Source organism: Podarcis pityusensis (genome assembly GCF_964106645.2).
Source record: "Podarcis pityusensis genome assembly, chromosome: 10".
NCBI lineage: Eukaryota > Metazoa > Chordata > Lepidosauria > Squamata > Lacertidae > Podarcis > Podarcis pityusensis.
Genome location: NC_138035.1, coordinates 71,460,418 through 71,487,708, shown reverse-complemented (window position 1 = coordinate 71,487,708; position 27,291 = coordinate 71,460,418). Strand labels below are relative to the sequence as shown.

The following is a 27,291-nucleotide window of genomic DNA, read 5'->3' as shown; positions in this document are numbered from 1 at the left end:
TATTAATTTCCATTAAGACAACATTTGGATGAATGAATAAAGCTCTTTCAGATGCTTTACTTCAGTCTAAGAATGATGCATTTAAATTCTTAAGTTGCTGAGGGTACAGCTAAATCTGCATTTTTATTGGCACGCTACATCTTTTATCAAGATGCGGTTATACAAGCAAGGGAAGCCAATGAATGCATCTATTAAGCTATGCTTCCTCTTTCTTTCACAGAACTGCAGGAAACGAAGACCGCTCAGTTTTATGCTCTTTCCCACCACCCCTTAGACTACAGGATATTGGTGATGGATGAAGATCAGGACCGCATCTACGTTGGCAGCAAAGATCACATTCTGTCTTTGAATATCAATAATATAAGCCAGGACCCTCTGACTGTAAGTCCACAAAGCACTTTGGGAAGCTGGGATCGTTTTACTGCATGCTTCTGCTTTCAAAGAAAAGAGGAAGGAGGGTGTTTCATCATTATCCCATTGTCAGGCAACATGCCAGCTCCACGCCTGCTCAGCACAGTTGCTGCTTGTACATTAGCAGAACAATATGTTCAAACAGCATATTTAAGACGGAGCCTCACTCCCCGCCCCGCCCCCTCATTTGGGACTGTGGAGGAAAACGAATCCCTTTTACTTCTAGCACAAGAAGCCCCTGGACCTATTTGTCTGCAGTTTGGTAGGCCTGATCCACTCTGGAGAGGGGGCTCCTGTCCAAAGCTGGACAATATGTTTGCCTGGTATTTAGGGTATTATTATTTTAGTGAACCTAGACTTACAACCAGTGCTTTTGACAAATTGTCCAGTGATGGGTCAAAAATTAGAAGTAGGGGTCGCTGGCTATGTGAACACCCCACTCAGATTATTATAAGCAGAATCCAGGTGAGGACAGCCTACCCTCAGCAGGTTCATCTCCTTAAGTCTACTCATACCTGACCGCTGACTGCTACCTTGTTCCTCTTCGAAACAACAAAAAAGGACCCTAGTCTTGGGGGAAAGGGATGAGGTAGCAGCTGGTAAAGACAAGCCATGGCCAGAGAAACTGCTGCTGAGTGTGGAGGGTGAAAGCCTTTCAGAGCAGGAGGATCCCTGTGTAAGGATGTCTCTCAGCAGCAGTCTTTCCCCCCCAAGTGCACCTCATTAAAGGAGCTCTTGAGGTAAGCTAGCAAGTAAACATGTCTACTGGCTTCTCAGAATGCCGCTTTGAAAAGCTCGGCTGCATCTGGGAAAAGAGTGAGCCTGCAGTAAATCACACTGTGCAAGTGGGAGTTAACTCTTTATTAGCAAGAATCCTATTCGTACAGATTTGACGGACACACCTAATGAGCACAGCAGATAATGGATCAGTTGCTGAGACTGAAAGTCCCCTCATCTCGAGTGTTTTCCCCAAGCAATCAGAGACTGCACCTGCATGAAGTCAACCTATCCTTCACCCTCTTCATGCCTCCTCTGGTTCTGGGAGACCAGGGGGGTGGGGAGGTTTTCTCAGAAGGAGCTTTCAAACTGCTAGGTTGGCAGGAGCCGGGAGCTCACCCCATCAAGGGGATTCGAACCGCCGACCTTTCGATTGGCAAGCCCTAGGCTCAGTGGTTTAGAATACAGTGCCGCCCGCCTCCCATGTCTTTGCATCACACTATATTTATTTGCTCTGCAGTACCATGTCCTGCCCTGGCTTCTGAGACAGGGAGTGTTAGTAAGCTGGCAGTAGAGTTTTCTTTATTTTCTTTATTTTTAGTTAACAGTGTTTAACCCCACGGTGGATCTGATTGCACATATTACAAACAAATTCATCAACATGTGTTATCTGGCAATGAGGACGCCTGGCGGAAATGACATTAATGGACATGCCAGCAACATTTTAAAAAGGCATCTTTAAAGTCTTCCAAAAATAGGGATTGCTCCCACAATCTACATCCCCTATGATTATAAAGAAACTCTGATGCTTCCCTGAAAATATAGCAGAAACATAGAAGTTTATTTAGCAGGGGAGGAAAATTTTCAAGAAATGCTTTGGTACAGCGCTCAAACTAATCCCATGGAACAAAGAGGAGTCTTGACTTTTAAAGACAGTGTTAGCAATTATGAGCAGTTTCCTGACTTCCTAAGCACAGAAATTGTCTTTCTATAATATGCTGCTTGGCTCCTTATCCAGTCTCCTACATTAACATGTGTTGCTTGAGGCTGTATCCTAGTATCTGGATTTTGGAACAACCACATGCAGGTCCTTACTGCACTCACTAATCCCCCTTTAACATCTCACTGGAAAAAATGTTGTCACACTGACAGTGCTAAATCGATTAAAGAAATTAGGGATTTATTTTATGTGGAATCGTCTGAGCAGAATTTGCTGAAACATCACAGAGTGAACCAGAATCCAGATAATTGCTATCCAACTTTATAGACATAGTAAATGAAGCTGTAGCTCTGTATATTATTGGCAGGGTATACCCTCACCAGACATTCGACTGCTACACACTGGAATATGTCCAACAGTCATAAAGAACTGACACTTGCTCATTATTCATGGAAACTGTGCTTCTTTGCTACTCTTTTGTCTGTTTTCACATCCTATCTAACTGTTCTTTACTTGGTGTTCCTTACAACCAAGGCCATAGTTTTCATTTTTCCTTTCCCCTTCCTCTCTTTTCCCCCTTTGTGTCATGTCTTTTTAGATTTCAAGCTTGAGGGTAACGGGTGTCATCTTTTTCTTCTTCTGAAATAAATAAATAAACAACAACAATAAAAATCTACCACTCTGAGGGATAAAATATATGATAGTGGTGAAGAAAATATTAAAATTGAATTTGATAAATGTAGACATTGTCCTTTTAGTATCAGCCTGATCAAGTACAGATTTTGGTATAAAGATTGCTGAGAAAGGACATAGAACCCTCAAAAAAGCATTTTTAAGGTCTCCTTCTATAGCAGGTGTGGAGAACCTCCAGATGTTGCTGCATTCTACAGCAGACATGTCATGCTGCTTATGACAATGGATTATTATTATTTACTACTTATTTGCTTTACAAATTTATAATCCAGTTCACAGCTAGTGGTTATCAAAGTGGCGTACCATAAGATAAAATACAAAAAGCCGTTTTTACAACCTTTCTTTCTTTCTTTCTTTCTTTCTTTCTTTCTTTCTTTCATCAAATGCAAGCGTTATCATGTGCATGACATGAAGAGTTTGCCTTCTGACTGCTTGGAAATATATTTTTCTCTACTGCTTGTCTAAACTGGAGCCTGCTAGAGAGATGAACCCTCCATTGTTCTGATTTTGGGTGTGTGCTGGTTGAGGATTCTTCTGAAGCTGAGATGTTTATCTAGAAATTAACTAAAGCTCTTGGGCTCAGTTCAGCTGGAAGCTTAGTGGAGCATATTTTCTTATGTGACACCCTGTGTTATACTTTGGCATCCAACAAGAAACTCTTCGACATCAGCCTCATTTTGAAGCATTTTTGCACATAGTTGATCTAGACTTTGAAAGAAATGAGCAGCGTCCATGTTAAAAACAACGACAACAACCAAACTTTGTGCAATCATTTTAAACATATTTATGTCTGATTATTCTCATTTGCCTTCAGTTCCACTCCTAACAACACCAAAGGTCAGAGGGCAGCTTTATATTTTTCTGGGATTCTCAATGTGGGAGGTCAGCTTCCCTGAGGAGGTTTAGGCATTTTCAAGGGAGGTCCAAGCTGTTCCATTGCTTCAATCAACTTACTTTTCATGACTATCTTAAAAGGCAGGAAACAGAACACCCAAAACACATCCTTACAGTCAAGTGTCATATGGGCAGAACGTCCCCATTGCAGTTGGGAAGAGATACCATCATTCCCTCTATTTCTGACATACATGCTGTAGCCAAAATGGCATTTGCACACCACACATAGGAGGTAACTTCCATCTAGCTTGGGCCAGTCACAGCCTCTTAACTTACCTCACAGGGTCGTTGTAGAGATTAACAGAGGAGGGAGGTGAACCGTGTACTCTTCTGGAGAGGCCAGCCAGATGGAGATGTCCATCACCAACGTGGCATCCAGAGAACTCCACATGGTCGCAATTGGACCCGCTCCAGTCACGAAACGTGCCTGGCGCCTGGGGTATTTTGAACACAGGTCTCAACTGATGAAAGCGGTGGGGAGCACAGAAAATTGGCTGCTGGGGGTGAAATGGAGTGGCTAGAATCCTAACAGCAGCACTCCACATGTGACATTTTGTTGCAGGTCATACTTGTGAGCTTTGTGCTTTTGAAGGGTGCTTGATCTGAAAACCCTTAAAGCAGTGATGGCCAGACTTGGCCTTCCAGCTGTTTTTGGACTACAACTCCCATCATCCCTAGCTAACAAGACATGGGGTCAGGGATGATGGGAATTGTAGTCCCAAAACAGCTGGAGGACTGAGTTCAGCCATCACTGCCGTAAAGGTTCTTGCCAACCCATCTAGTTTTTCTTTCTCATTTTATTTGATCAACATTTTTATGCTTCAGAGCATAGATATCCTGACCTAGTTCCCATTTTTTAAAAAGTCCATATCTAATCACTACTTTGACTTCCCCCACAGATGTTTTGGCTAGGCAGAATGTTCTGATGAGGCAGAACTTTGACTGGGCACAGCTTTTGTGCTTTAGGTCACATTTGTTGGAACCAAGATATAGCTTCTTTCTACATTCTGAAAAACTCCAGAGACCTGATAAAAATTCTTGTTAGTTTCCCTTGAAATCCCTGCAGTCGTTTCAACTTGGAAGGATCTTCCAATCTACTTCAGATTTTGTTGATAGTTGAAATTGAGTGCCACAGTCCACAATCTTTCCTACACCCGAGGAGGCTTCCGATTGACTGGTTCATTCACTTACCCAGCTAGAACAATCCCATTGTCCTATGGTGGAAGGACCTTATAGGCACTGTGTGAGCTTATACATCTTGAAATGGAGAGGTTGTGTTCTGGATGTGTGTGCCAAATTTCATTCCACTGTCTCAGTGGATACTATGTTACAGAGCAAGAAATGAGAAGTCAAAAATTGTGCATGCATAGTTTTCATTCACACGTTTTCACCCAACCCTTGAATGATGGGTAAAGGTACCCAGGTCACATGGTGCCTTATGCGGGTGGTGGGGGAAGGTGTGTGCCACCCCCTCCACCCCAACCAACAATTCATATTTGGATGGGGATGTGAACTGGCCCCATGCTACAATTTGGGATCCCTTCATCCTTGCTGCAATCAGGTTAACAAATGTTAGGGCAGATCCTCTGCCCAACAAGTGTCTTCCTCATGGCGTAGGCTTGCAAGGCCTGCACCAGCTTCAGATGACAAACCCATTAACTTCAAAAGTTCTACTTTCTGGAAGGCTGTAACATACACCAGCCTGTAACTGAAATGATCTATTTGGGATGCATTTTATCAGTTGTTACTGAACTAACCCAGCTTTGTGGGAGGCTTGCTTGCTCAGAGTTTCTCTGAGCAAGAAAAACGTGGATAAAATACTTTCCCCCAGCAACACAGGTCTGTGAAAACATTGATCTTGCGAGTTTAGGCATGCCTTGCAGGCAGTGTGGCAGTTTGAACAAGGTGGAAATGATAAATTTCCCCAACCCCTTTAAATGTGCATTGAATATTATGTAATTCATATTTGTATATGTATGTATTTTCTTTCCACACAGATATTCTGGCCAGCATCAACAACCAAAGTTGATGAGTGCAAAATGGCTGGCAAAGATCCTACAGTAAGTACCCCCCCCTTTTTTTAATTAAATGTTTGGCTACCGAGAAAGAGCGCCTTGGGTGCAGCCAAAAGCAGAGCGGAAGAGGCGTGTTTTCGTTGAATACTCTGCAGGCAGAAACAGTCATGCAAAATTCTGAAACAAGCAAGATATTGACACAGCCTGGATCTCCCTCCTGATGTCTGGAAAAATGAGCACATTGCTTATGTTCAGGACATTCCCCCCCCCCTTTTAAAAAAGGAAACCCATTTCTTGCTTACCTTGTTGCTAGTGATGGATATCATTAATAAGGCTTGCTCTGCGTATCTCCTAGAGAATATATTGCAGACTGCTGAGCTAATGCTAATGGAAGTGCCTGGACAGACTCCCAGATGGTACAGGCAGCCTTTTGTATGGAAAAAAATAATAATCCCTATACATTCCAACAGCACTTACTGCTTGATCATAAAGACTCTTTTATTGGTTTTATAAAGCAACATTTTGAACAGATGCCTGAAAAAAAGCAGAACTTCCTTAACGCAGGTAAATGTGGCACGACTGTTACTGGAGTCAAAGCAAGAATCCTGCACGAGAACCATCTGCTGAGCCAATTACCTCTTCCAAATCTCAGAGTGATTCTTGCTCAAACGAACAAACCACTCCTTTAATTGTTACGAGCTTAATAACTTGTACATCACCTCAGGCAATACTTGGGAAAAGGCACTTGGAAATTATGTTAGTAGCAGCTATAACAATAAATGATTTCAGTGTGCCAAGTGCAAGTAGGGTGGCCAGTTTTACAGAGGGCAGTTCTCGATCTGAAGCTGTCCTCTATTTGAGAGACTGCTCTGACAAAGAAAGAACTCTAAGGAGGCCGTTTGGCTCAAAGATAAGGAACCCTAATAAAATAACTCCTTGCCCATTGATATCAGGCAGGCACCTTCACGGTGCTGTTTTCAGCACTTGCCAAAAACTTCTTTGTTCAAGCAAGCCTACCCAGGCATGTAAATTTGACTTGGATTTTTAAGTGTTATTTTATAATGTATATTTTGCAACTTTTGGTTTTGTATACATTTTTGAGAGAGGAAATAGGCTAACAGTTTTAAATATCAGCAATTTTAATTTATTTTATATTGTAAGTAGGTCTCATAGGTTTTGATGATGGAGTGGTACAAAGATTTTATTAAATGAATTAAAAATTATGCAGTGGCTCCCCATCTGTGGAATGCTCTCCCTAGGGAGGCTCACCTGGTGCCTTCATTACACATCCTTAGACACCAGGTGAAAACGTTTCTCTTCAGCCAGGCATTCTGCTGGTTAACATTCTATGGCTTTTAAAATGTGTTTGTAGGATGGGAATTACTGGTTTGCTTTTGTTTCATTGCGTATTTTGTATTCTCATTTTCTATCTTTCTGTTGTGAAATACCTACGGATCTTTCGATGAAAGGTGGTATAGAAATTTAATTAATAATTTAAATAATTATGTAAATATATAAATGGAGAACAGGGGCCATGAAGTTGCAAATCAACAGCAGCAATCACAGCTGTCTTTAGATGACTACTAAAACTTGTCCACCTGGGAAGACATTTGAAGTTCTTGACTAAATGGGACTTTTGATCCCTTTCATAGTCTTTTACTATGCCTGTTGGAGCGGTCCAACTTATTTTATCTGTTGATACAGTTTTCCATGGATTTGATTGTTCTTTTCATATTTTGTAGGTTATCTAGAGGACTCTTTTGCTGCTAAAGCAAAATTACCTTAGAATTAGGTAACGGGTAAAGGGACCCCTGACTGTTAGGTCCAGTTGCGGACGACTCTGGGGTTGTGGCTCTCGTCTCACTTTACTGGCCGAGGGAGCCGGCATTTGTCCGCAGACAGCTTCCGGGTCATGAGGCCAGCATGACTAACCCACTTCTGGCGAAACCAGAGCAGCGCACGGAAACGCTATTTACCTTCCCGCCAGAGCTGTACCTATTTATCTACTTGCACTTTGACGTGCTTTCAAACCGCTAGGTTGGCAAGAGCAGGGACCAAACAACGGGAGCTCACCCCGTTGCGGGGATTCAAACCGCTGACCTTCTGATTGGAAAGCCCTAGGCTCAGTGGTTTAACCCACAGTGCCACCCACGTCTTATTTATTACTTAGAAATAGTAATAAATAAATTCCACTTCATTGGTCAAAGTTTTCCAGCCCCCAAATAAATAATTGTTTGTGATGCATCTAGATGGCATCTCAGAAACGGCTTCTGTGTTGATCCATTGAATATATCTAGGCGTTGTTTCAGGTCTTTTTTCCCACCAGCATTTGAATAAGGTGCACAATTTCTAATCATAATTAAATAATAGCATATTATGCTATGTTCTAATAAGGATTCATTTGGTTGTGGACTTGTAATTAAAAGGAGTATACGGCAAATACTTTTTCCATTTTGATCTTATCTTGATCCATACTTCTCAAGGGAAGAAAATATTGGATCTGCAGAGAATAATGGAGCGTAGCATTTTCCATTAAAATGTCACCAGTAATGGATTCAAGTGATTTCTGTTTAATTAAATTAGTGTTGAAAATGTTAGCATGGTGTCTGCTTCCTTTCCCAGATGACTATAACTGTCTAATACATCATACATACCAAGCTCCAGTATTTCCCCATACTGTGCAAAATGCAATGTACTTATATATTAAGAATGTTTATTCGAATCTAGTGGTATGCTGTATGTCATTAATGAAGTCAATATTCAAGGGAGAGCAAAATGTGGCTGAATTTTGCATGAGACTTAGGCTGCATTTCTGTACACACTTTCCCAGAAGTAAGAACCACTGGGGTCAATGATGCAAACTTCTGGGAGGCTAAGTTGCACTTCTACAAAGAGGATGCTATGTGCATCTAGCAGGGAGACTGGCAGCAGGGTGCCAAAGAGCAGTGGAGATGTTTTTTGTTTTTTTAAAAACAAGTTGTAAAGTTAAAGCTTTCTTTTAACTTAAAATAAGATCCTCACCGCCCTTTGGTGTGCTCCAGGCAGCCTTCGGCCTTCCGTGCTTCACAGAATACCCATAGAAGATGTCCTAATGGACATTTGTCTGTGGACATTCCAGGATGCATGAGATGCTGAGGAGCAACAGAGACTAGCTGGAAGGTTTTTTAAAAAATAAAAAAGCCAAAGGGAAGAACACCAACGGTCTCTCAATGTAATTATTATCAATACTATCAGTTAACTAAGTAATATACTGCTTACATGCCAAAATGCCTTCTAAGCAGTTTATAAGTATCAAATCAAGTATGCAATACATACACAATGTAAACACACAATAAAACAATTCCATTAAGGCATTTGAAAATCCATAAAGAAAATCTATAATAAAACAAGCCACTTAAAGGGCATAATCATTTAAACAGTTACAAACTGATTAAAATAATCAGAACGGGAAGTCTGAGTTCAGGGGAATGCTTTTCTAAACAGATGTGTCTTCAGGAGCCAGGGGAATGCTAGTGCTGATGGCTCCTAATGCAGAAGCCTATTCAAAGCTTGCAGTATTGTTACCAGTCATTCTCCTTTATGGAGGAATTATTCATTTGGTCAACTTTTTGCAACAGAGGAACCAAATTTAATAGTCCCCCTGCTTGGTTGAGGATTGGACTGCAATTCCTGAACAGATTACACTATTCTTCAGATTTTGCAATGGCATTTAAGTGCACAAAAACTGCACACACACACACACACACACACACGCTCATTCCTGTCAAAATGCATACAAAATGTGTATTTTGGGGGAAAATTTCTACAGAACTGTGTACAGTAATGCATACAATAGAAATGCAAACTTTTCATGAATGTTTTTAAACCCCCAAATGGGACAAAAGAGACCTAGGAGGGAGGGCCAGCAAAATTATAATAGAATTTGCTTAACTAATCTATGTGTCCATATCTGGGTGTTATGTAAAACAAGTGTAATGGAATGGAATGGAATGTAGAATGGAACATGAATGTGATGCACTGACAACTGGCATACGGGCCCACCCATGGGTCCTCCATAGCATCTGGAAAGGAAACATCTGTGTACTAAGGCACATCTCAGGCTCCTGAGAGGTAGAATGAGGAAGAATGTGAAAGTATAGCAGGAGGGAAAGAGATCAGAACTTGGATCAGTCAACTACTGGTTTACAGTTTTTTTCGTATGAGTGTGGCTTTAAAAACCTTGCCACATGTTGAAAATGTGGCTAAATGTTTCATGTTTGCTGGGGCTTATGCTACAAGCATGCCAGGCTTTCAGTATTGGGAGGTGGCTCTGTCTGGACAAGAAAGGACTATGAACAGTCTCGTAATCTGGTGAACCAGGTTCGCTTCCCTGCTCCTCCACATGCAGCTGCTGGGTGACTTTGGGCCAGTCACACTTCTTTGAAATCTCTCAGCCCCACTCACCTCACAGAGTGTTTGTTGTGGGGGAGGAAGGGAAAGGAGAATGTTAGCCGCTTTGAGACTCCTTAAAGGGAGTGAAAGGCGGGATATCAAATCCAAACTCTTCTTCTTCTTCTTCTTCTTGCTGACACTTCCAGCCTCAAAGTGATAGCAAAAGCCAAAAAGGGGAAAGGATAGGTCTTGTTTTGTTTTGTTTTGCTTGAAGCTCTTCAGGGGCTATCTCAGCCATTGCCTTTCATTTATGATGTGCATGTATACCAATTCTCAACTGTAATAGTTCTTCTGGTACGTCCTCATGTACAAGTATAGCTGTCAATGAGCTGGACTCGGTTACCACAGATAGGAACCTTGTATGGAAACTGCCAGTGACCAGATCCTGATCTACAGGTGGCGCTGAGAATCTTGTGGCTCCTTAGCCAATCTAGTGCCACCTAGTATGCCAAGTCAAGTCCATCATCTGGGAGGCATCTGTTAGAGCACCTATTCTGCTCCTCTTCCTTAAGGTGGTTTGGTTCCAATCAGTGGTACTGGGGAGCAAGTAGTGTAGGTTGGTCCATTAGGACAAATGGGGCACTGCCCCACCAACCTGAGTCTGCCTTCAGTCACCCTCCAGCTGCCTGCCTTATTACTAGCAAGCAGTCCAGAGGGTGGTGCTTTCCTTCAGGTTCCTCTTCCGTAGTCTCAGTGATGCCACTTGTGGAATTCAGCAGGGAGGAAGACAGGGGCAAAATTGGAGTTAGTTGGCTCTGTCTGCCATTGGCTCCACCTGCTGGTGGGCTCCCGAGTGTTTCACCCATCAGTCCCAGTCAGGGCTGCCAACCTGAATAAAACATTGTGGGGGGGCCCATGTAAGAAGCACCCCACATAATTGATCACATGATGCAGCACATGCACACCATTTGAATGGGAATGCCCATCGACTTTGTGGGGGCCCAGCCCCCTCAAATATTTTTTGTGGGGGCTAAAGCCCCCCAAACCCCTGGGAGTTGGCTCCTATGGTCCCAGTGGAAATCAGTCACCTCTGGGAGTAGATTTACAACCCCCTTTTGTTTGTTTTCTTGTTCCCTCTGCAGCACGGTTGCGGCAACTTTGTCCGTGTGATACAGACATTCAACCGCACCCATTTATATGTTTGTGGAAGTGGCGCGTTTAGCCCTGTGTGTGCATATCTCAACAGAGGGCGAAGGGCAGAGGTAAGTATGTCAGTCAAGTAGTGGTGTGTGAGTTGGCTGGTTGGAAGACTGCCTAGTGCTGCTCTGCGGTGGTTTGAGTGCCCCTCTTTTTGTCAGCAGTACAGTGTGATGCAGCAAGACTTGCCCAGTTGCTTTGGCACTGAGCGGTGAGCTCCCCGCCCCCATGCCTGCAAATACTTTCACCCCTTTCTCAACACCTCTGTTAAAAATTGCCGAAAAGACGGAGGGGCGCTTTGCACTGGGTGACGAAAGGCATTGCTTTCTCCCTCCCCATCGCAGCTTGAGACTAATGTGAGAGGAATCTTGCCCCATTTTAAAGGAACCTTCAATTTATTCTTCAACAAGCTTGCACCCAGCAGACACATTTTGTTGGCGTAATTAATTTACAATCAAATGCAAGATTTCGCAATGAGGAGGAAATAGTGGTGCTCTTAAGTGGCAAAATATAGATACGCATCTTGAGCGTACTGGAATTGGGCTTCAGCGCGCCTGTCTCCTGAGCTGCATGCCTGTGATCCATTGATTAAATAAACTGCTGCCTCAGACGTCTGGAGTCTGTTAGGCACTGGACTGCAGGCCTTCCACTTTCCTTGCTGGGATGGTGACGGCCAACAACAGCAAAGCCGCTTGGAGTATCAGGGTTTAATGTGAGCCTCCCCCCCCCCCCTTTTGCATGTATGGGCCTAATTAGCAGAACAGAGGGGATTTATTTTTAGCAAGTCTAGTGAGAAAATTGCACTGCTTATCAGCAAGTAATGCCATCGTTTTTCATAGGTGAAAGGCTGTTTTTCCAGGTGAAAAGGGAGAGAAAGAAAAAGAGGTTGAAAAGCAATTTCTTTTGCTTTATCTGCAGAGCTAGAATCTCCTAAAGCTATAACACTGGCAACCTTTTTTCCATTGAAGGCCACCTTTTCCTTGAGGATGATCTATCTGGGGAAGGGACATTCCAGCAATGGCAGGATCAGAGCCAGCAATGGGCAGAGCCCCTTCCTTTCCTCTCTCTTTCTCCCACACCCCTTTTCTCTCTCTGTCACCCCTTTTCACCCGCTTCCTCTTTCTACTGCCCACCTCCCTTCATCTCCTGTATGAAACTGGGCTGAGAGCCCACCTTGCCATAACTAGGGATGGGGAAGCAATTTGATGCAGTATTCACAGAAAGCCAAATTGATCAAATGTGCATTTTCCAAAACAAAATGCACAAGTACCCTTCGCACTTATCCAAATTTTTGTGATGCAGCTTTCCAGCCAAAGTTTGCAAAAAACACATGTCTTAGGGGAAAGGGTACACAAAAAGGAAGCCTTCAATAGCAGACAAAAGTTCATTATATTAAGAAAAAGTGCTTACAAAAATGTGTACATTTGTGAAAACTGCATATAAATATGTGTTTCTTTGGGAAAATTTACACTAAACTGCTGTTGAATTTTCATGGAGATGAAATAAAAACACACACAAATTGCTGCCAAATGTGGAGAACTGTGTATAGGATCGGGAAACTGAGAAAGAGGAGAAAAAAATTGGCAGATTCTTCCATTCCTAGCCATAACACATGTCTCTGCATGGCAGCTGGCACTGAACATCTAACCATCAAGGTGGGCTAGAGAAGGCTAGGCCTTATTAATTTTGCCTCATTCATATCACATTATTGTGACCAAGGATTCAGCTCCAGTAGCAGGTGTATTTGCTGTGTTTCCAACGGTGTTGCCTGCAGGGAACACATAAATGATTGATTGCTAGGGTGGTCATTGACTTTCACAGCTTCCTACAAGACTCCTCAATAGACTTTTACTGGCAGTATATCATTTTAGGACTCACAGAGCTAGCCTGTGCTGTAAAGTTCGAACCAGGCTGACAGAATTCAGGCTGGGTACCAATGCTGTCTTCCAATCCGAGTCTTTCTGGGTCCAAGCTCTAGGTTTTTTTAGACCTTTGATATCATCATCACCATTGCCCCTATGTTGTTGGACTACAAGTCCCATCAGGTGCAGCCAAGATGGCCAGTAGTGTGGGATGATAGGAGCTGGAGTCTGAGAGGCTCTGAAGGGCCATAGGCTCTCCAGCCCTTGTCTATAGTCACATGCGGAGATTGTGAAACACGGTCACTCTGTGACATGGAATGGGAGCCTGGCTGTGGAACAGCTCTTAGTACTGGAGACTGAAGGCATCTCAGTTTGGGAATCTGGAAAATAATGTGTTTCATCTATCCAAATAAATAAATGATTGTTTGTGACTGATAATTTCATTTGGTCCACATTTTAAAGCAAACAGAATTAATTTTATGGAGGAAATGCATGTAAAAGTGAATGAAAAGCATACAAAGTGTATATTTTAGGGGAAAGTGTGGATTTTTCATGTAGTTAAAAATATATAAACAGAAAACAGGATGGGATGGACTTACTAACGGATGCATTTGAAACTGACACAGAACAGAAATAAGCTGACTTGTCCATTCTTAATTGAAAGTGGACCTAAATGAAGAGGTCTGTTAGATCAGGCAAAATTCCATAGAAAAGTGGAGAACCATTCTTTCCTTCATTTTGGTGCAATATTCAGCTATAGCCACGGAATCAAATGAAAATTCAGGATAACAAGCACCAATTGCACAGGTGTTGCTGTATGCTGCAATAAATGTTTTAGCCTTTAAGATGCTACAAGACCTGTTGTTGTTTCAGGCACCATTTTTGCAGGTCTTATGGTAGTCGTTAACTGCTTTTCCACACAGTACACCACCCAAGCCAGGCATTTTAAAATTAACCTTCAACTGTTCCCTACCATTTGCATGTTATTTCTCTGTTACAGGAGCAAGTTTTCAAGATCGATTCCAAATGTGAATCTGGGAAGGGCCGCTGCTCTTTCAACCCTAATGTGAATACCGTCTCTGTTATGATCAGTAAGTGAAAACAACTAGGGTTTCTGGGGGCTTAAATCATTAGGTGCCGAGAGTGAAATGAGAGGGTGTTGTAAACAAATTGAGCCACAGGGTAAGAGAAGAAACTGGAAAAAATGATCTGTCAGTGACTGTTTAGTTCTAGTGAATCTTTCCTCAGTTAAGGGAATTGGACTACAGGCCACTTCCAGCAACATGTTTCCATTATTTTAGGCTGAATTCCATGTAAAAGTGATTGCTGAGTTCAGGAAATATGTTAGAGATCTTCAGCTGTCTATTGGAGCAGATAATATGTGGTTCCAAAGGCACTTTAGTGTAATTTGAGGGTGGGGGGAAGCAAGATTGCCTTGCGTAATTTTTCCAACCTTAATGGTTATAAAAGAATATTTGATTTAGTTTAATAAAGTAAGGAAAGAGACGTGACTAGGTTTTAGTGGTTGCAGTAGATTTTAAGAGATTGATTTTAGAATTGTAGGAAAATGTATTGCTAGGAAAGACTGGATTAACTTAGTTCCAATACAAAACAAGCTCAATGTTGTCCTTTTTTGCAGGCAGATTTTTTGATAATGAAAAATCCCACAAAATCAATGCAGTTGGTTTTTTTTAAGTGCTTGAAAGTTAGACCAAGGAGTGCCCTTTTCTTTCTCTAACATTTTACGGCTGCTTAGAACACCAGTGCCTCCTCTGGGGCCATGTAGTAAAATACCTGGTTCAAAATGCAGCCCCTTCCTGGGGATTGCATGGAGAACAAGATGACTGCTCCCAGTTCCCTATAGGTGCATGCATCTTACCCCATACAATATCCGTGATACCTTTGCAAGACATTGTATGGAAAGAAAGGTGGTTGCCGCCTTAGACATTTGAGCACTTGCCTGGTAGCCATAGGAAGCATGGAGGTGAATGCATCAAATTCCATGCCCACATGGAAGTGGGCTGTTGGCTGAATGGCGGATGTCTCTTTTCTGAACACAGTACAGACCCAAATGGGCTTTTGCGCACACTCATCATAGAAATACAGAGGGAGGACAGAGCTCTTCCAGTCACCAGCAGGCCAGTAACATTAATTTCAGCTCAAGTTCATCCCTTCCAAAAAGGAACAAATTCACAGTTCAGTTCACAATGTCCATACCAGGCATAGGCAAACTCAGCCCTCCAGATGTTTGGGGACTACAACTCCCATCATCCCTAGCTAACAGGACCAGTGGTCAGGGATGATAGGAGTTATAGTCCCAAAACATCTGGAGGACTGAGTTTGCCTATGCCTGATCCATAGGATTTCCCCCCCAGCCCTCTGAATTCTACAGAATTCTGCTCTGCTAAAGTATAAAATATACTTAAGAAGGCTGAGAAAATATCAAAACACATATAGTGTAACATAAGCACTTGCTATATTTATTCTTCCCAATAATTGTGATACTTAAACTTAAATAGCAATCCAACTTTTAAGATCAGTAAAAATTGTCAGTGCAATGGCCACAGAGCTTAATTTAATGAAACCCTTATATGTTCATAAATTATTGCACTAAAATTAAAGTTAAACTGAACTGAACCTTGCCCCATGTTCCTCTGCAAAAGGAACTTAATTCACACTCAGGTTTATTGAGTGAGTGAATTTATATCCCACCCTTCCTCCCAAAGGAATTTCCCCCATATTTTCTTCTGTTGCAAATGCTCTATACACAGATGCTATTAGCCTGATGGCCTTTGTAAGGCAAGCCTACCTTGTTACCTGTTGACAGCATGTCAACTCTAAGTTTAAAAGCACCTAACAGCACATGGCTTTTGCAGCTTGATATGGCTGGCCTGCCATATATGGCCTGGGGATCATGACGTTGGTTAAATCTGCTACACATTAAAAGTTTCATGGTGAATCCAAGGCTCCTGAATTCAAGCGTTCAGCAATTCCTCCTCTGTTTCCAGCGGTCTTCCTCTGCTTCCAACTGTACCCTATTATAAAGCTGAGGTATAAATCTTTTGGTCCAAACCACAGTAAGTCCTATTCTGCTATAAAGATTATCATATTTATTGTGACAGATTTACTGAGACACCAGGATCATCTTGGAGTAGAGCCCACTTTGTCAGTTCCATCACGCTTTGTCAGATGCTGGAACTGGACCAAGTTCTACTGGCTCATCAATGCTGGTTCATTTGAGCTGCATTCAGATGTTCACTTAAAATTGTGTGGCTCAAAAGTGGGGAGGGTAATGGCATGTGTGCAGGTCCTGACGCCAGTGTTCCCTGTGTGCCCTGAGTTTCAGACCTTCCTGTGTTGAGATCAGGAACCTTGACAAACATGCTTAGAATCCCTCTTGAGACACAAGAAGGCCTGAAAGTGGAGCAGACATGGGCAGCAATGGGTGGGGCTTTCAGGCATGTCCCTCACGCCTCCCCATCTTTCACCCATATGCTTTCAGTCAAACTAGGGCTTGCTTTCAATGTTACATACCTCGCTTTTGTAGTAGAGTGCAGAGCATCTGATCAAAGGCCCCAGGACGGGTTAGTCTAGTAAAAGAAATGTTCCCAATAAAATTGGTCCATTTACATTGTGACCTCATCCCTCACTGATGTCCCAAGAAAGAAATGATAGGAATTTTATTTTGGGATGAAAGATAAGCTTTGAGGCATAATAGACCTCTCTGGAGGTTGGATAATATCTTGAATTTATTTGTTTCATCCAAATGATTATATAAACAGGTGTGTTTGTGTCTAATCTTTTCCCCTTTGCCTGTTCACAGTTCTCAAGTTATCATCAGAGCTGTGTTAGTTCCCTGGCTGGAAATGGCTGTGTACTTATTCCCACAGCAGTATTGCCTGCACATGATTTTCAATTAGGGATGGGCAGAACTGTAAATTGCAGTTCCTCTTCCTTGCTCATTTTTTTCCTGCCTTGTGTTCAGTTCTCCACGTTTACATATCAGCTTGCCATTATTTTAAAGTCCTCATGCAGATTCATCAGCCTTTTAGTGTGAATTTCTGCCCAAAGTACACACTCTCACCAAGGGATTTCTCCTGATGTAGTGCATTTTTTGGCATGTGACTTTAACTAGCATATACATTTTTGTGTGCATCATTCGGATGGAGAACTGCATTGCAAAATTTGGCGGTGCAAATCTTCAGTTCTAGATGTGCTTCAGTTCACCTGTTTTTTCAGAAAGTGCAATTTAGGTAGCTTTGCCTTTAAATGTGAGCTGAATCAAATTTCCTCCCCATCCCTATGAATGTATCAGAAGCAACGTTCTCTACTATGGATGCAAAGAGTTGCACTGTCTTCAGCAGGGGGCAGGAAGAACCTTTGATTCAAAAGTCTAGGATCATGACTCTGTATCTAATCCCACCGTCCCTAAGCCAGCAGCACAGCACGCTGGCGTTCCTAGCCAAAGGAGAAAGCCGTCGTTGTCCGGATTTCAGATTCTCCTGGACAAAGCAAAGAATGCCATTGACCTTAGCATACGGTTTTTGTCCTTCATAGCAACTGAAAACAAACTGCAGAGGCTGTTTAGCTCTGTGATTTCAGTGTAGCATGTCTTGTAGCTTTAGGCCTTCTGCTCACACCAAGATCAACAGGCGTTTGGCAGCGGGAAGAGGATCATTTGTTTGACCTCTGCACTGGGTTGCCAGACGAATATTTCAAAAAAGAAAGGAAAGGGGGGGAGGGATACTATAGAGTGGCAGCTCCCACTATTCCTAGGAGTTTAAAAACAACAACAACAGTAGCACTCTGAAATATGTACGTTTATTCTAATGAAGAAATAGGGATTCACTGGTGGTCAACTGAATTTTTTTTAATGAAACCCTAAAAGTTCACTGGGAACGGGATAAATAATGAAAGTTGTGTTAAAATCCGTCATAGCCAAATGCAAACACATCAACATGATTTTAAATACAAGTTATAATTTTGCATCTTGAACAGCTAAACCTTTTCAACATATATATCAGTACAGTTTGGTGCAAATATAATGCTGGCTTCCTGCAAACCATGGTTTACCATAACATGTAGCTTCTCCTCCTCCTCCTCTGGTCTCCTTTCCTTTACTGGTGTAGAGTAATATGTGCACCATTGGTAACCATGGTTAACTAACAGGTTGTCCTCATATCCATATTCAAACTATGGTTTTCAATACTGGTTTATGGTTTGTTTTCTATCTTTTTGGCAATGGAAAAAACCCAAAAACTTAATTGTGTGTTCTTTCTCTTCCGCCGCAAATGATTCTAAGATTTTATCAGGTATACATTGGAGAGAAGCAATACCAAAGTGTGTGAGCTGGTACTGCACTCACTAAGACAAATTGTTTGGGGGAATTTAACAATTAAGCCAAAAGGAAGTGGAGCTGACAGATATTATTGGTGCCTGATTAGACAAGTAGGCTCTTGGAATGCTTAAGACATAACTAATAAAGCTGGTATGCAGTGGGATTAAGAATAGCACCGTTCTTTTCCAGTGTTTAATTTTTTATATTAAAAAACTGGATCAGCGATAAACATAAGAGCTTTGTGAGAACTATGAAGCTGAGCTGTAACAGGCAATCCTGTAGGAAATCAATGACAGGAAAATATGGGGTAATTGTATTTGCAATGGAAAGGTTAATTAAAATGTGTTTCAGATTTATATAGCCTTTTTTCAGTGTCCAAAGCCTTTCTCCTACAACAATCCTTACAACAACTCTGTAGGACCTGTAGGTCAGTAGAATGATCCTGAGATTGTAGATGCGAGCCCTTCTGAGCAGCTTGAATAAGGACATCTAGTTTCAGTGCAGACAAAACACTGGCAAACTATGGTACACAAATCAGGAACCAGCTTCAGGAACGTACAATGCCTCCCTTTCCTTCCTTCCTTCCTTCCTTCCTTCCTTCCTTCCTTCCTTCCTTCCTTATCTAGGGTACATTTTCTTTTCCTTCCCTTGTTATCCACCTGTAGTTGAGATATGCATTTTCACCAGGCTTAACCAACATGGTGGTCTCCAAATCTTTGGATCACAGCTCCCATCAACCCCAGCCAGAATGGTCAAGGGCCAGGGATTATAGCAATTAACTAGGTTTCTTCTTAACCATGGTCTGTAAATCTGCTCAAACTCCAGTTTCACATGAGAACATAAGCAAATGGTTAAGACAGGAACCTCATTTAATATTAATTATAGCTAAGACTAAAGGGACGCGGGTGGCGCTGTGGGTAAAACCTCAGCGCCTAGGACTTGCCGATCGTATGGTCGGCGGTTCGAATCCCCACAGCAGGGTGAGCTCCCGTCGTTTGGTCCCAGCTCCTGCCCACCTAGCAGTTTGAAAGCACCCTTAAGTGCAAGTAGATAAATAGGTAGATTTATAGCGGGAAGGTAAACGGCGTTTCCGTGTGCTGCGCTGGTGCAGGCGCGCCAGAGCAGCTTTGTCACGCTGGCCACGTGACCTGGAAGTGTCTCCGGACAGCGCTGGCCCCCGGCCTCTTAAGCGAGATGGGCGCGCAACCCCAGAGTCGGTCACGACTGGCCCGTACAGGCAGGGGTACCTTTACCTTTACCTTTTTATAGCTAAGACTACTGATGGCTCCTTGCTTTTGTCTCCTCTTCCCATGGCTGGGTCCGCTATGAATAATTGCTGGAGCTGAGAAACTGCTTGCCTAAGGATGAGTAAAGAAACTAAAGTTTAATCCAGACAAGATGGAGATGTTGATGGTTGAACTGGAGATGGAAGATGAACCTGTTTCCAGTAAGGCCACATTCCCTCTTAGTGAGCAGGCTCAGAGCTTGGCAATAGCTCTGGTCCCAGTGTTTTTGCTAGACATCCAGGCCTTGCTATGGACAGAGTACATCTTTTCCATCCACCAATTGAGTGACTTGTCCCCCTTTTGGCAGGCAAGTGATGAAGGGAATAAGCCTACCTCCCGGCCAGGGAGCAGCAAGACAGAACAGGACACCATGTGTATTACATTAGTGCCTTTGCTCACCTGGGCAGAAGAGGAGGGAAATATTGCACTTAATTTTCACTGTACAAGCTCTAGGCTGATGCAGAAGAGAGGTGTAGTCTGGACTCCTCTGGCTGAACTCCCATCATGCCCAGCAGCTATGGCCAATGGCCAAGGATGATGGGAACTGTGTTTCAGCAATATCAGCCAAAGGTTCCTTGCCCCTGTTTTAATCGGAAAAAAGCAGTTTGACAATGGAACCATTTACTTGGGTGGCATAGTCTCTCACTTGCTAGAGGTCTTCAGGCAGAGACTGAACAGCCATCAGTTGGGTATGTTATCCCTATAGATCTCCTACATCAAGGAGGAGTGTGGATTATCAGACCTAAAAGTTGTCCTCCATATCTGTGGTTTTATTTTATTTTATAATAATTTTGACTAGTTTTCACTAATAGCTTCATTATAACAAGACCAATTTATGATGCAATTCTTAATACCAGTAGTTCAAATACCGCAATATCTGTGGTTTTAAGACAGCTTGGAAACTTTTACTGGTCTGGAAGATCACCTGGAGCTAGTAGCTGCCTAACAGGAGCAGAAGCATTTCAATGGTGGCATCTCTGCTATGGAGCTGCCTTCACAATAAGAACTGACAGGCCAATTCAGATGACTAATTGGCAAGTATTCTGTAGCTATTGAGTTTGCTGACATTAGTATGCTGCTGCTGCTGCCTCCCTGTATATTAACTAGTCCTACTAAATTGAAATGTTTCATCCCACTTACTGCGGTTTTTAGGCTTTTGTTTTTTTATAAGCCACTTTCAGGCTTTTATGGGGAAAAGAGGCAGGGCATTGACTTACATTTAAATAAATAAATGCCTGGCTATTAAGCTAGCCTGTGATTAAAGCTGATGAAAGTGTGATGGGATATGTGCTGAAGAGGAAAGGAAGCTTTATTCCCAAGGCGGGTTCATGGTTGCAAACCGTAGTTTACAGAGATCCAGTGTTACATCTACAGAAGGCACTGGTAAGCCTCTGGCAGAGGCAAGTTATTTGAACTCAGGCTCTATGCCAGGGGCAGCCAGATGTTGTTGTGAGTGACCTCCAGATGTTGTTGTACCCCCATCATCCATGGCCATTGGCCACTCTGGCTGGGGCTGTTGGGAGTTGTAGTTCAAGAACATCTGAAAGGCACCACATTGGCCACACCTGCTTTAAACTTTCCATCTTCACTTGCACTCAAGACCGGTGCTATAGCTGTACAATATGACTCAAGCCATGTTGCTTCTATGTACCTGGACAAAGAAGCAAAGCTCACTTTTCGGCTGCTGCCCTGTCCCTCGGCAACAGGTTCCGTGTTGCTTTTGTTGAAAGAGAGAAAACGGAAGGTGCCTTGAGGCTGAAAGTTGTCCGTAATTGCATGAAGACTGGGTGTTGAGTTGGTGATCTTGACAGCAACTAACAATAGTTAAGTGGATGAATAGCCATTTCTTATTGCTGGTGGGCAATCTGCAAACCAAAGTAAAAAAGATACCATTGGAGGGGAGGGAATTCAGCCAGTTCTTCACAGTAACTGTAAAAGTGAGTGATTATTTTTTGCTAATGGTTTGTTTCTATGAACTGCCTCGCCAACCCACCAGACTTGTGTTGAGGGCCCCAGACAGGAGGGGAATTGTAATTCATACCTATGTACAGTATACACACTTTGTGATACATGAGCTGAATCCTTCAGCGCAAAAGAATTTTGGTCCATAATCCTGTTATTACAAGTGAAGGTTACAGGCCTAATTCCCTTTACGGAAACATTTTGAGACTGAAATTCACTTTGGCTCCAATTTAATATGTTCAGCTTTTGTTCAGTCTTATTAGCCAGTTGAAACTTGAAGGATACAAGGCTAGTCTTTCCTGTGGCTTCCATCTGCAGAGTGCCACACTGAAATTGAGATGTGTTCCCGTCCCCCACGCAATCTCTATACCACTACATATTTATATAAAAAAAAAACAACCAACAACTTAAAGAACCATAAATATTACAGAAATACAGTTAACATATAAAAACATTGCATTAATACATTGCTAATACAAATAGCCCCCCTCTGCTCATCATTCTTTACCCGGCCTCTGCCTGCTTCTCCTCCAGCTTCTTTACCACCCCATGGGCAGAGTTTGCTTTTATGGGCAGGCAGCAAGCTGGGTGGTGTTTCCTCAGGTTGCCCACTGCTGTGCCCCCTTAGAGCCATCTGCACTCTCCGCACCCAGCTCTGGGTTTAGTGGGTTTGGTGAGTTTCCCAGGGGGTCCCGAGAGTGGAAAAAAGACAGCCCTCTGCTCACAGTTCTTTCTCAAGCCTCTGCCCCTTGAGAAGACCGGAAGGGCCAGTGGTATTGTCAGATGTTCCTCACACATGAAGGGAAACAAAGGCAAAATGGCCCAGATTCAGAATTTCTCATTTCGGGATCTAGGACTCTTGAATCCCCTTCCTTGTGTGTTGGTCACCACAGAGATTGGCTATTTCCCTACAAGGTTTCCTATCTGGCCCCCATTTCCAAGGAGGAAGGCATCTACAGCAAGCATAGAGGAAAGTTTTCAGCTTGAGGGCCACATTTCTTTCTGGACAACCCTTTTGGGGCCCATGTGATGGGTGGGGCCAGAGGCAAAAGCAGGCAGAGCAATGAATGTGGATGCTTCTTTGTACAACAGGCTGGTTTCTAAACACCCCCCCCCATGCAGGCAAGCAAGATTCTTTATCAAAATTCAAGGACACATTCTAGCCAGGCGAAAAAATTCAAGGAGGGGGCAAAGTAAGGATGGTGGAGGATGTGACCTGTGGGGAGGGAGTGTGGCTTGGGAGGGTTGTGACTGGGGAGAGTCTTGAGAAGAGGGAGAGGCCTGGAGAGCCATATGTTGCCCCCAAGCCTGAGCTTCCCCATCTCTGACCACTAGCCATGAACACCAGAACACAAGCCGTGACTTATTTAATGAACTCCAGTATCTTTAGCAAACTCAAGTATTTCATGAACTCCAGTAACAGGAGCTTTGGTACAGCCCTCTCCTCATTGTGCACCTCATCCATATGCTTTTATTTGCTTATCTTTGCTTCCTCATCTCCCCTGCTAAAATTCACACTTGGGGGAAACAGTCAGACAGTCTCTGCCTTTGCCACAGTAAGTGGCTAGGGTGCACAGTCGCGCAGGGGCCGTTGGGAACACGAAGTATGCTGAGGGTCGGGTTGTACTCTTTATTATGTATAGCTCTGGACTCTATCACCCATGAGACTGAACCAGGGTGTGGCTTTGGTCTGCTGTGTTGCCTACCCACACCAGAAACAAAACTATTTTGAGCCTCCTTCACCCCACTTTGCCACTTTTCTAGCACATAAACTGGGATGGCTGTTTCTGTTGGAAGTAGCATCATGTTAATTTTTTCCATCTTCCGAAGCTGACTCCCCCGGCAACTTCAACCACTAAACGATCTTCCACGCGAAACATTTCCTCCACATTTGTGGTTGGTTACGCTATTCTGTTTAATTATATGGTTGCCCAAAGGTTTCCATGAAGATGGGATGCTCCGTTGCAGACCTGGAATCGTGAGTCAGAGGGAAGCCCTGCTCTCATCCCACTTCTGACAGAATTAGAAAGTGTGCATGGATCAAATAGGAAATGACTGCTGAATTTGTCCCAAAGTAAATGAGGATGCATTTATTTCCCCCCTCTTTTTCCCTTTCTGCAGATGAAGAACTATTTTCAGGGATGTACATTGATTTCATGGGGACTGACGCTGCCATTTTCCGCAGTTTAACCAGACGGAATGCTGTGAGGACCGACCAACACAATTCCAAATGGCTGAGTGGTAAGAGGGCCAGGTTTTGAGTTTCATTGTTGTACATGTTGCAGCATGTAAGTGGAAATGCTTTTATAAACAGATAAATAAGCTTGGTTGGCTTTTCTGCAAACAGAACTACAAATCACAAGAGATTAATTTGGCACATTTGACAAATTGATTAGCAAATTTGAGAAGTTTCAATATATACAATTTTTCAAATGGATCATCAGACTATATCAGGCATGTGATTTGTCAGCCATGGTATTTGATCTGCTATCCAACACTATGCATGTCTTTTTACACGTCTCTGTTCAGGTGATGTGTAATCTGCAATGTGGTTTGTGTGACAAGCCAAACTCCAAGGTAGTACTCTTGAAACTAAGTAACACTTTTCAAATTTCTTGGATTTCAAAGAAATATATAGCCAGGCACTACGTTACAGCCGCATCTGTTCCAATTCTACAGACAGAGACTCTCACCTAAGAGATCTACAGCAAACCTTTTCAGAACTAAAATACCCAGCAGATGAAGTTAGACAACAGATCAACAGAGCCAGACTTATACCCAGAGAGAACTTGCTGCAAGACAGACCCAAAAAAGAAAATAACAGAACACCTCTAGTCATCACATACAGCTCCCAAGTTAAAACAGTACAACGCATCATCAGAGATCTACAACCTCTCCTGGACAATGACAGTTCTCTTTCTCAAGCTCTGGGAGGAAGACCTTTCATCGCCTACAGACAGCCACCCAATCTTAAACAACTCCTAACCCACAATAATACTACAACCAGACTTAACACGGACACTGGCACCAGAGCCTGCAATAAACCCAGATGCCAACTTTGCTGCCACATACACCCGGACAACACCATTACTGGCCCCAACAACATCACACATACCATCTCGGGACTATTCAATTGCTCATCATCTAACATTGTGTATGGCATCAAATGCCAACAGTGTCCTTCAGCTCTCTATATTGGACAAACAGGCCAAACCTTACGCCAAAGAATAAATGGACATAAATCTGACATCAAGAATCACAAAACAGAGAAACCAGTAGGAGAACACTTTAATCTCCCAGGACATTCTATACAAGATCTCAAAGTAGCTGTTTTACTACAAAGGAATTTCAGAAATAGACTGGAAAGAGAAGCTGCTGAATTGCAACTCATTACCAAACTTAAAACCATGGAGAAACCTGGTTTGAACAAAGACATTGGATTCTTATCCCATTATACATGACTAAGCCATTTCTCACCTTCTCACCCCTTGCCTTTTCCTGTAAGACCCATTACAGTCGTTAAGAGTCGTCAGCAGGCTCATCCCAGCTATCTGCCAATCTCCCATTCCCACCACCCTTCTGAGTAATACCCCCCCCCACCTTCTCACTATATAGAAGGATCTGGCAACTTCTGTTTCAGTGTATCTGAAGAAGTGTGCTTGCACACGAAAGCTCATACCAAGAACTAACTTAGTTGGTCTTAAAGGTGCTACTGGAAGGATTTTTTTTATTTTGGATTTCAAAGTTAAGATTTAAGTCTATTTTGCAATGTGCCTCACTCAATCAAATAATCTATCAATTTACACAAGAGAAAGAGGAGAGAAAGTAAACTTCGCATAATTAATAATTTCTCAGACTAAAATAGCATCAGATGCTTGGAATATGTATCTTGAAGCAAACCTTTTCTCCAGGACTCTTGAGTTAGACTCGATAAATTTATTAATAATTGACATGCAGGTAACAAATCAGACTTTTGGAATATACATTCCCCACAGCTCACAGCAGGCAGTAGTTGTATGACCACAGGGAGTCCCATTTTGTTGCAGGCTTCTGCAGAGTTGGTCTGTGGTGTAGATACTTGCTCTCCATGGTGCATGTTTTTGTGTCATTTCAGAGCCTGTGTTTGTGGATGCCCACCTCATCCCAGATGGCACTGACCCCAACGATGCTAAAGTATACTTCTTTTTCAAGGAGAAACTGACGGACAACAGTGGCAGCACCAAGCAGATCCACTCTATGATTGCTAGAATATGCCCGGTAAGCAGGGAGTGGTGTAGGAAGGACAGCTGTCAATACCCTATGCCTGGTTTTGCAAAGTGTTCCTGCAGTGGAGTAGTTGCCTGAGTCAGCAAAATTATTCTGCTTGAGTCTATATTTACCGTGAGCTTCTATTTAGCATTATTGACTTGCTTGATCGCTTCTCCCTTGCATAAATAGATGTTTCAACAGAAGGGGGGGAGCAGCCTCCAAAGACATCTCTGGAAATGGCTGGAATTAGATACAGTTCTGTGCTTTCCTTTAGGAAGGAAGGCAGGAATGAGTCTATTTTACTTCAAACTGTATGAGAGAAAAGTGCTCTTGTGCTCAGGTCCTTTTTGTGGATTTCCCACAGGTATCTAGTGGATTAATTACTGTGAAAACATGATGCCGGATTAGATGGGCCATTGTTCTTATCCAGTAAACTCATCTTTGGTTCTTAATCACAGCTAGTTGCATGAGGCCCAGGGCCTGCTGGCTCTAAGCAAGTATTGATGATATTGTAGGGTCCTTCTTCTGGGCAGCAAATGTGCATGAAGGCGCCTTCCACTGCTCCTGTTCGCCTGGGATCACTGTAGGTGGCAGGTGACAAGGCGGCTCAAGCATGACATGGCCTCCCTCTCTAAAACACATGAAAACAGCTCTTCCTTTCATCAAACTCTGCATTGTAAAAGGAAAGCTTTCAACATCACAAATCTCCTTGGTACAAACAGTTTCCCTAGCGCATGGTCTAACTGGTTGGTGAGTTGGGTCTTTTCATTTCAATTGTAGGGATGAGCAATGGAAAAGGCCTGTTGTGCTTTTATCTGGTTCTTCTTTGTTGTTGTTGCTGTTGTTGTTTCTGTGAAGGCACCCAGAGGCAGAAAACACTAAATATTATTAAACCATTATCGTCATAATGAAACCCAGATGACTTGCTAAAAGTCCCGGGGCACAATTCCACTTGCATTTGTCTATGCCAAAACTTGCAAAACCAGGCTTCAAAAGAACATGGGATGGATGTGTGTGATGCTCTGTATCTGATGACCTTACTAGAAGTCAGCAACAGGAATCTTTTGTAATGCTCGCTATATGGGGCTACCTTTGAAGGTGACCTGGAAACTACAACTAATCCAGAATGCGGCAGCTAGACTGGTGACTGGGAGTGGCCGCCGAGACCATATAACACCAGTCTTGAAAGACCTACACTGGCTCCCAGTACGTTTCCGAGCACAAAGTGTTGGTGCTGAACTTTAAAGCCCTAAACGGCCTCGGTCCAGTATATCTGAAGGAGCGTCTCCACCTCCATCGTTCTGCCCAGACACTGAGGTCCAGCGCTGAGGGCCTTCTGGCGGTTCCCTCGCTGTGA

General features: G+C 42.9%; 1 protein-coding gene across 1 annotated transcript in view; it reads left to right on the top strand.

The window, feature by feature from the left end:
- Positions 1-27,291, top strand: part of SEMA3C (semaphorin 3C) — a 126,601-nt gene that overhangs the window by 55,512 nt on the left and 43,798 nt on the right. The window contains exons 3-8 of the mRNA XM_081023607.1: positions 221-381; positions 5,653-5,715; positions 11,184-11,303; positions 14,101-14,191; positions 23,808-23,927; positions 25,801-25,943. Coding sequence (XP_080879733.1) covers positions 221-381; positions 5,653-5,715; positions 11,184-11,303; positions 14,101-14,191; positions 23,808-23,927; positions 25,801-25,943 — 698 coding nt within the window. The remainder of the gene's footprint in view (positions 1-220; positions 382-5,652; positions 5,716-11,183; positions 11,304-14,100; positions 14,192-23,807; positions 23,928-25,800; positions 25,944-27,291) is intronic.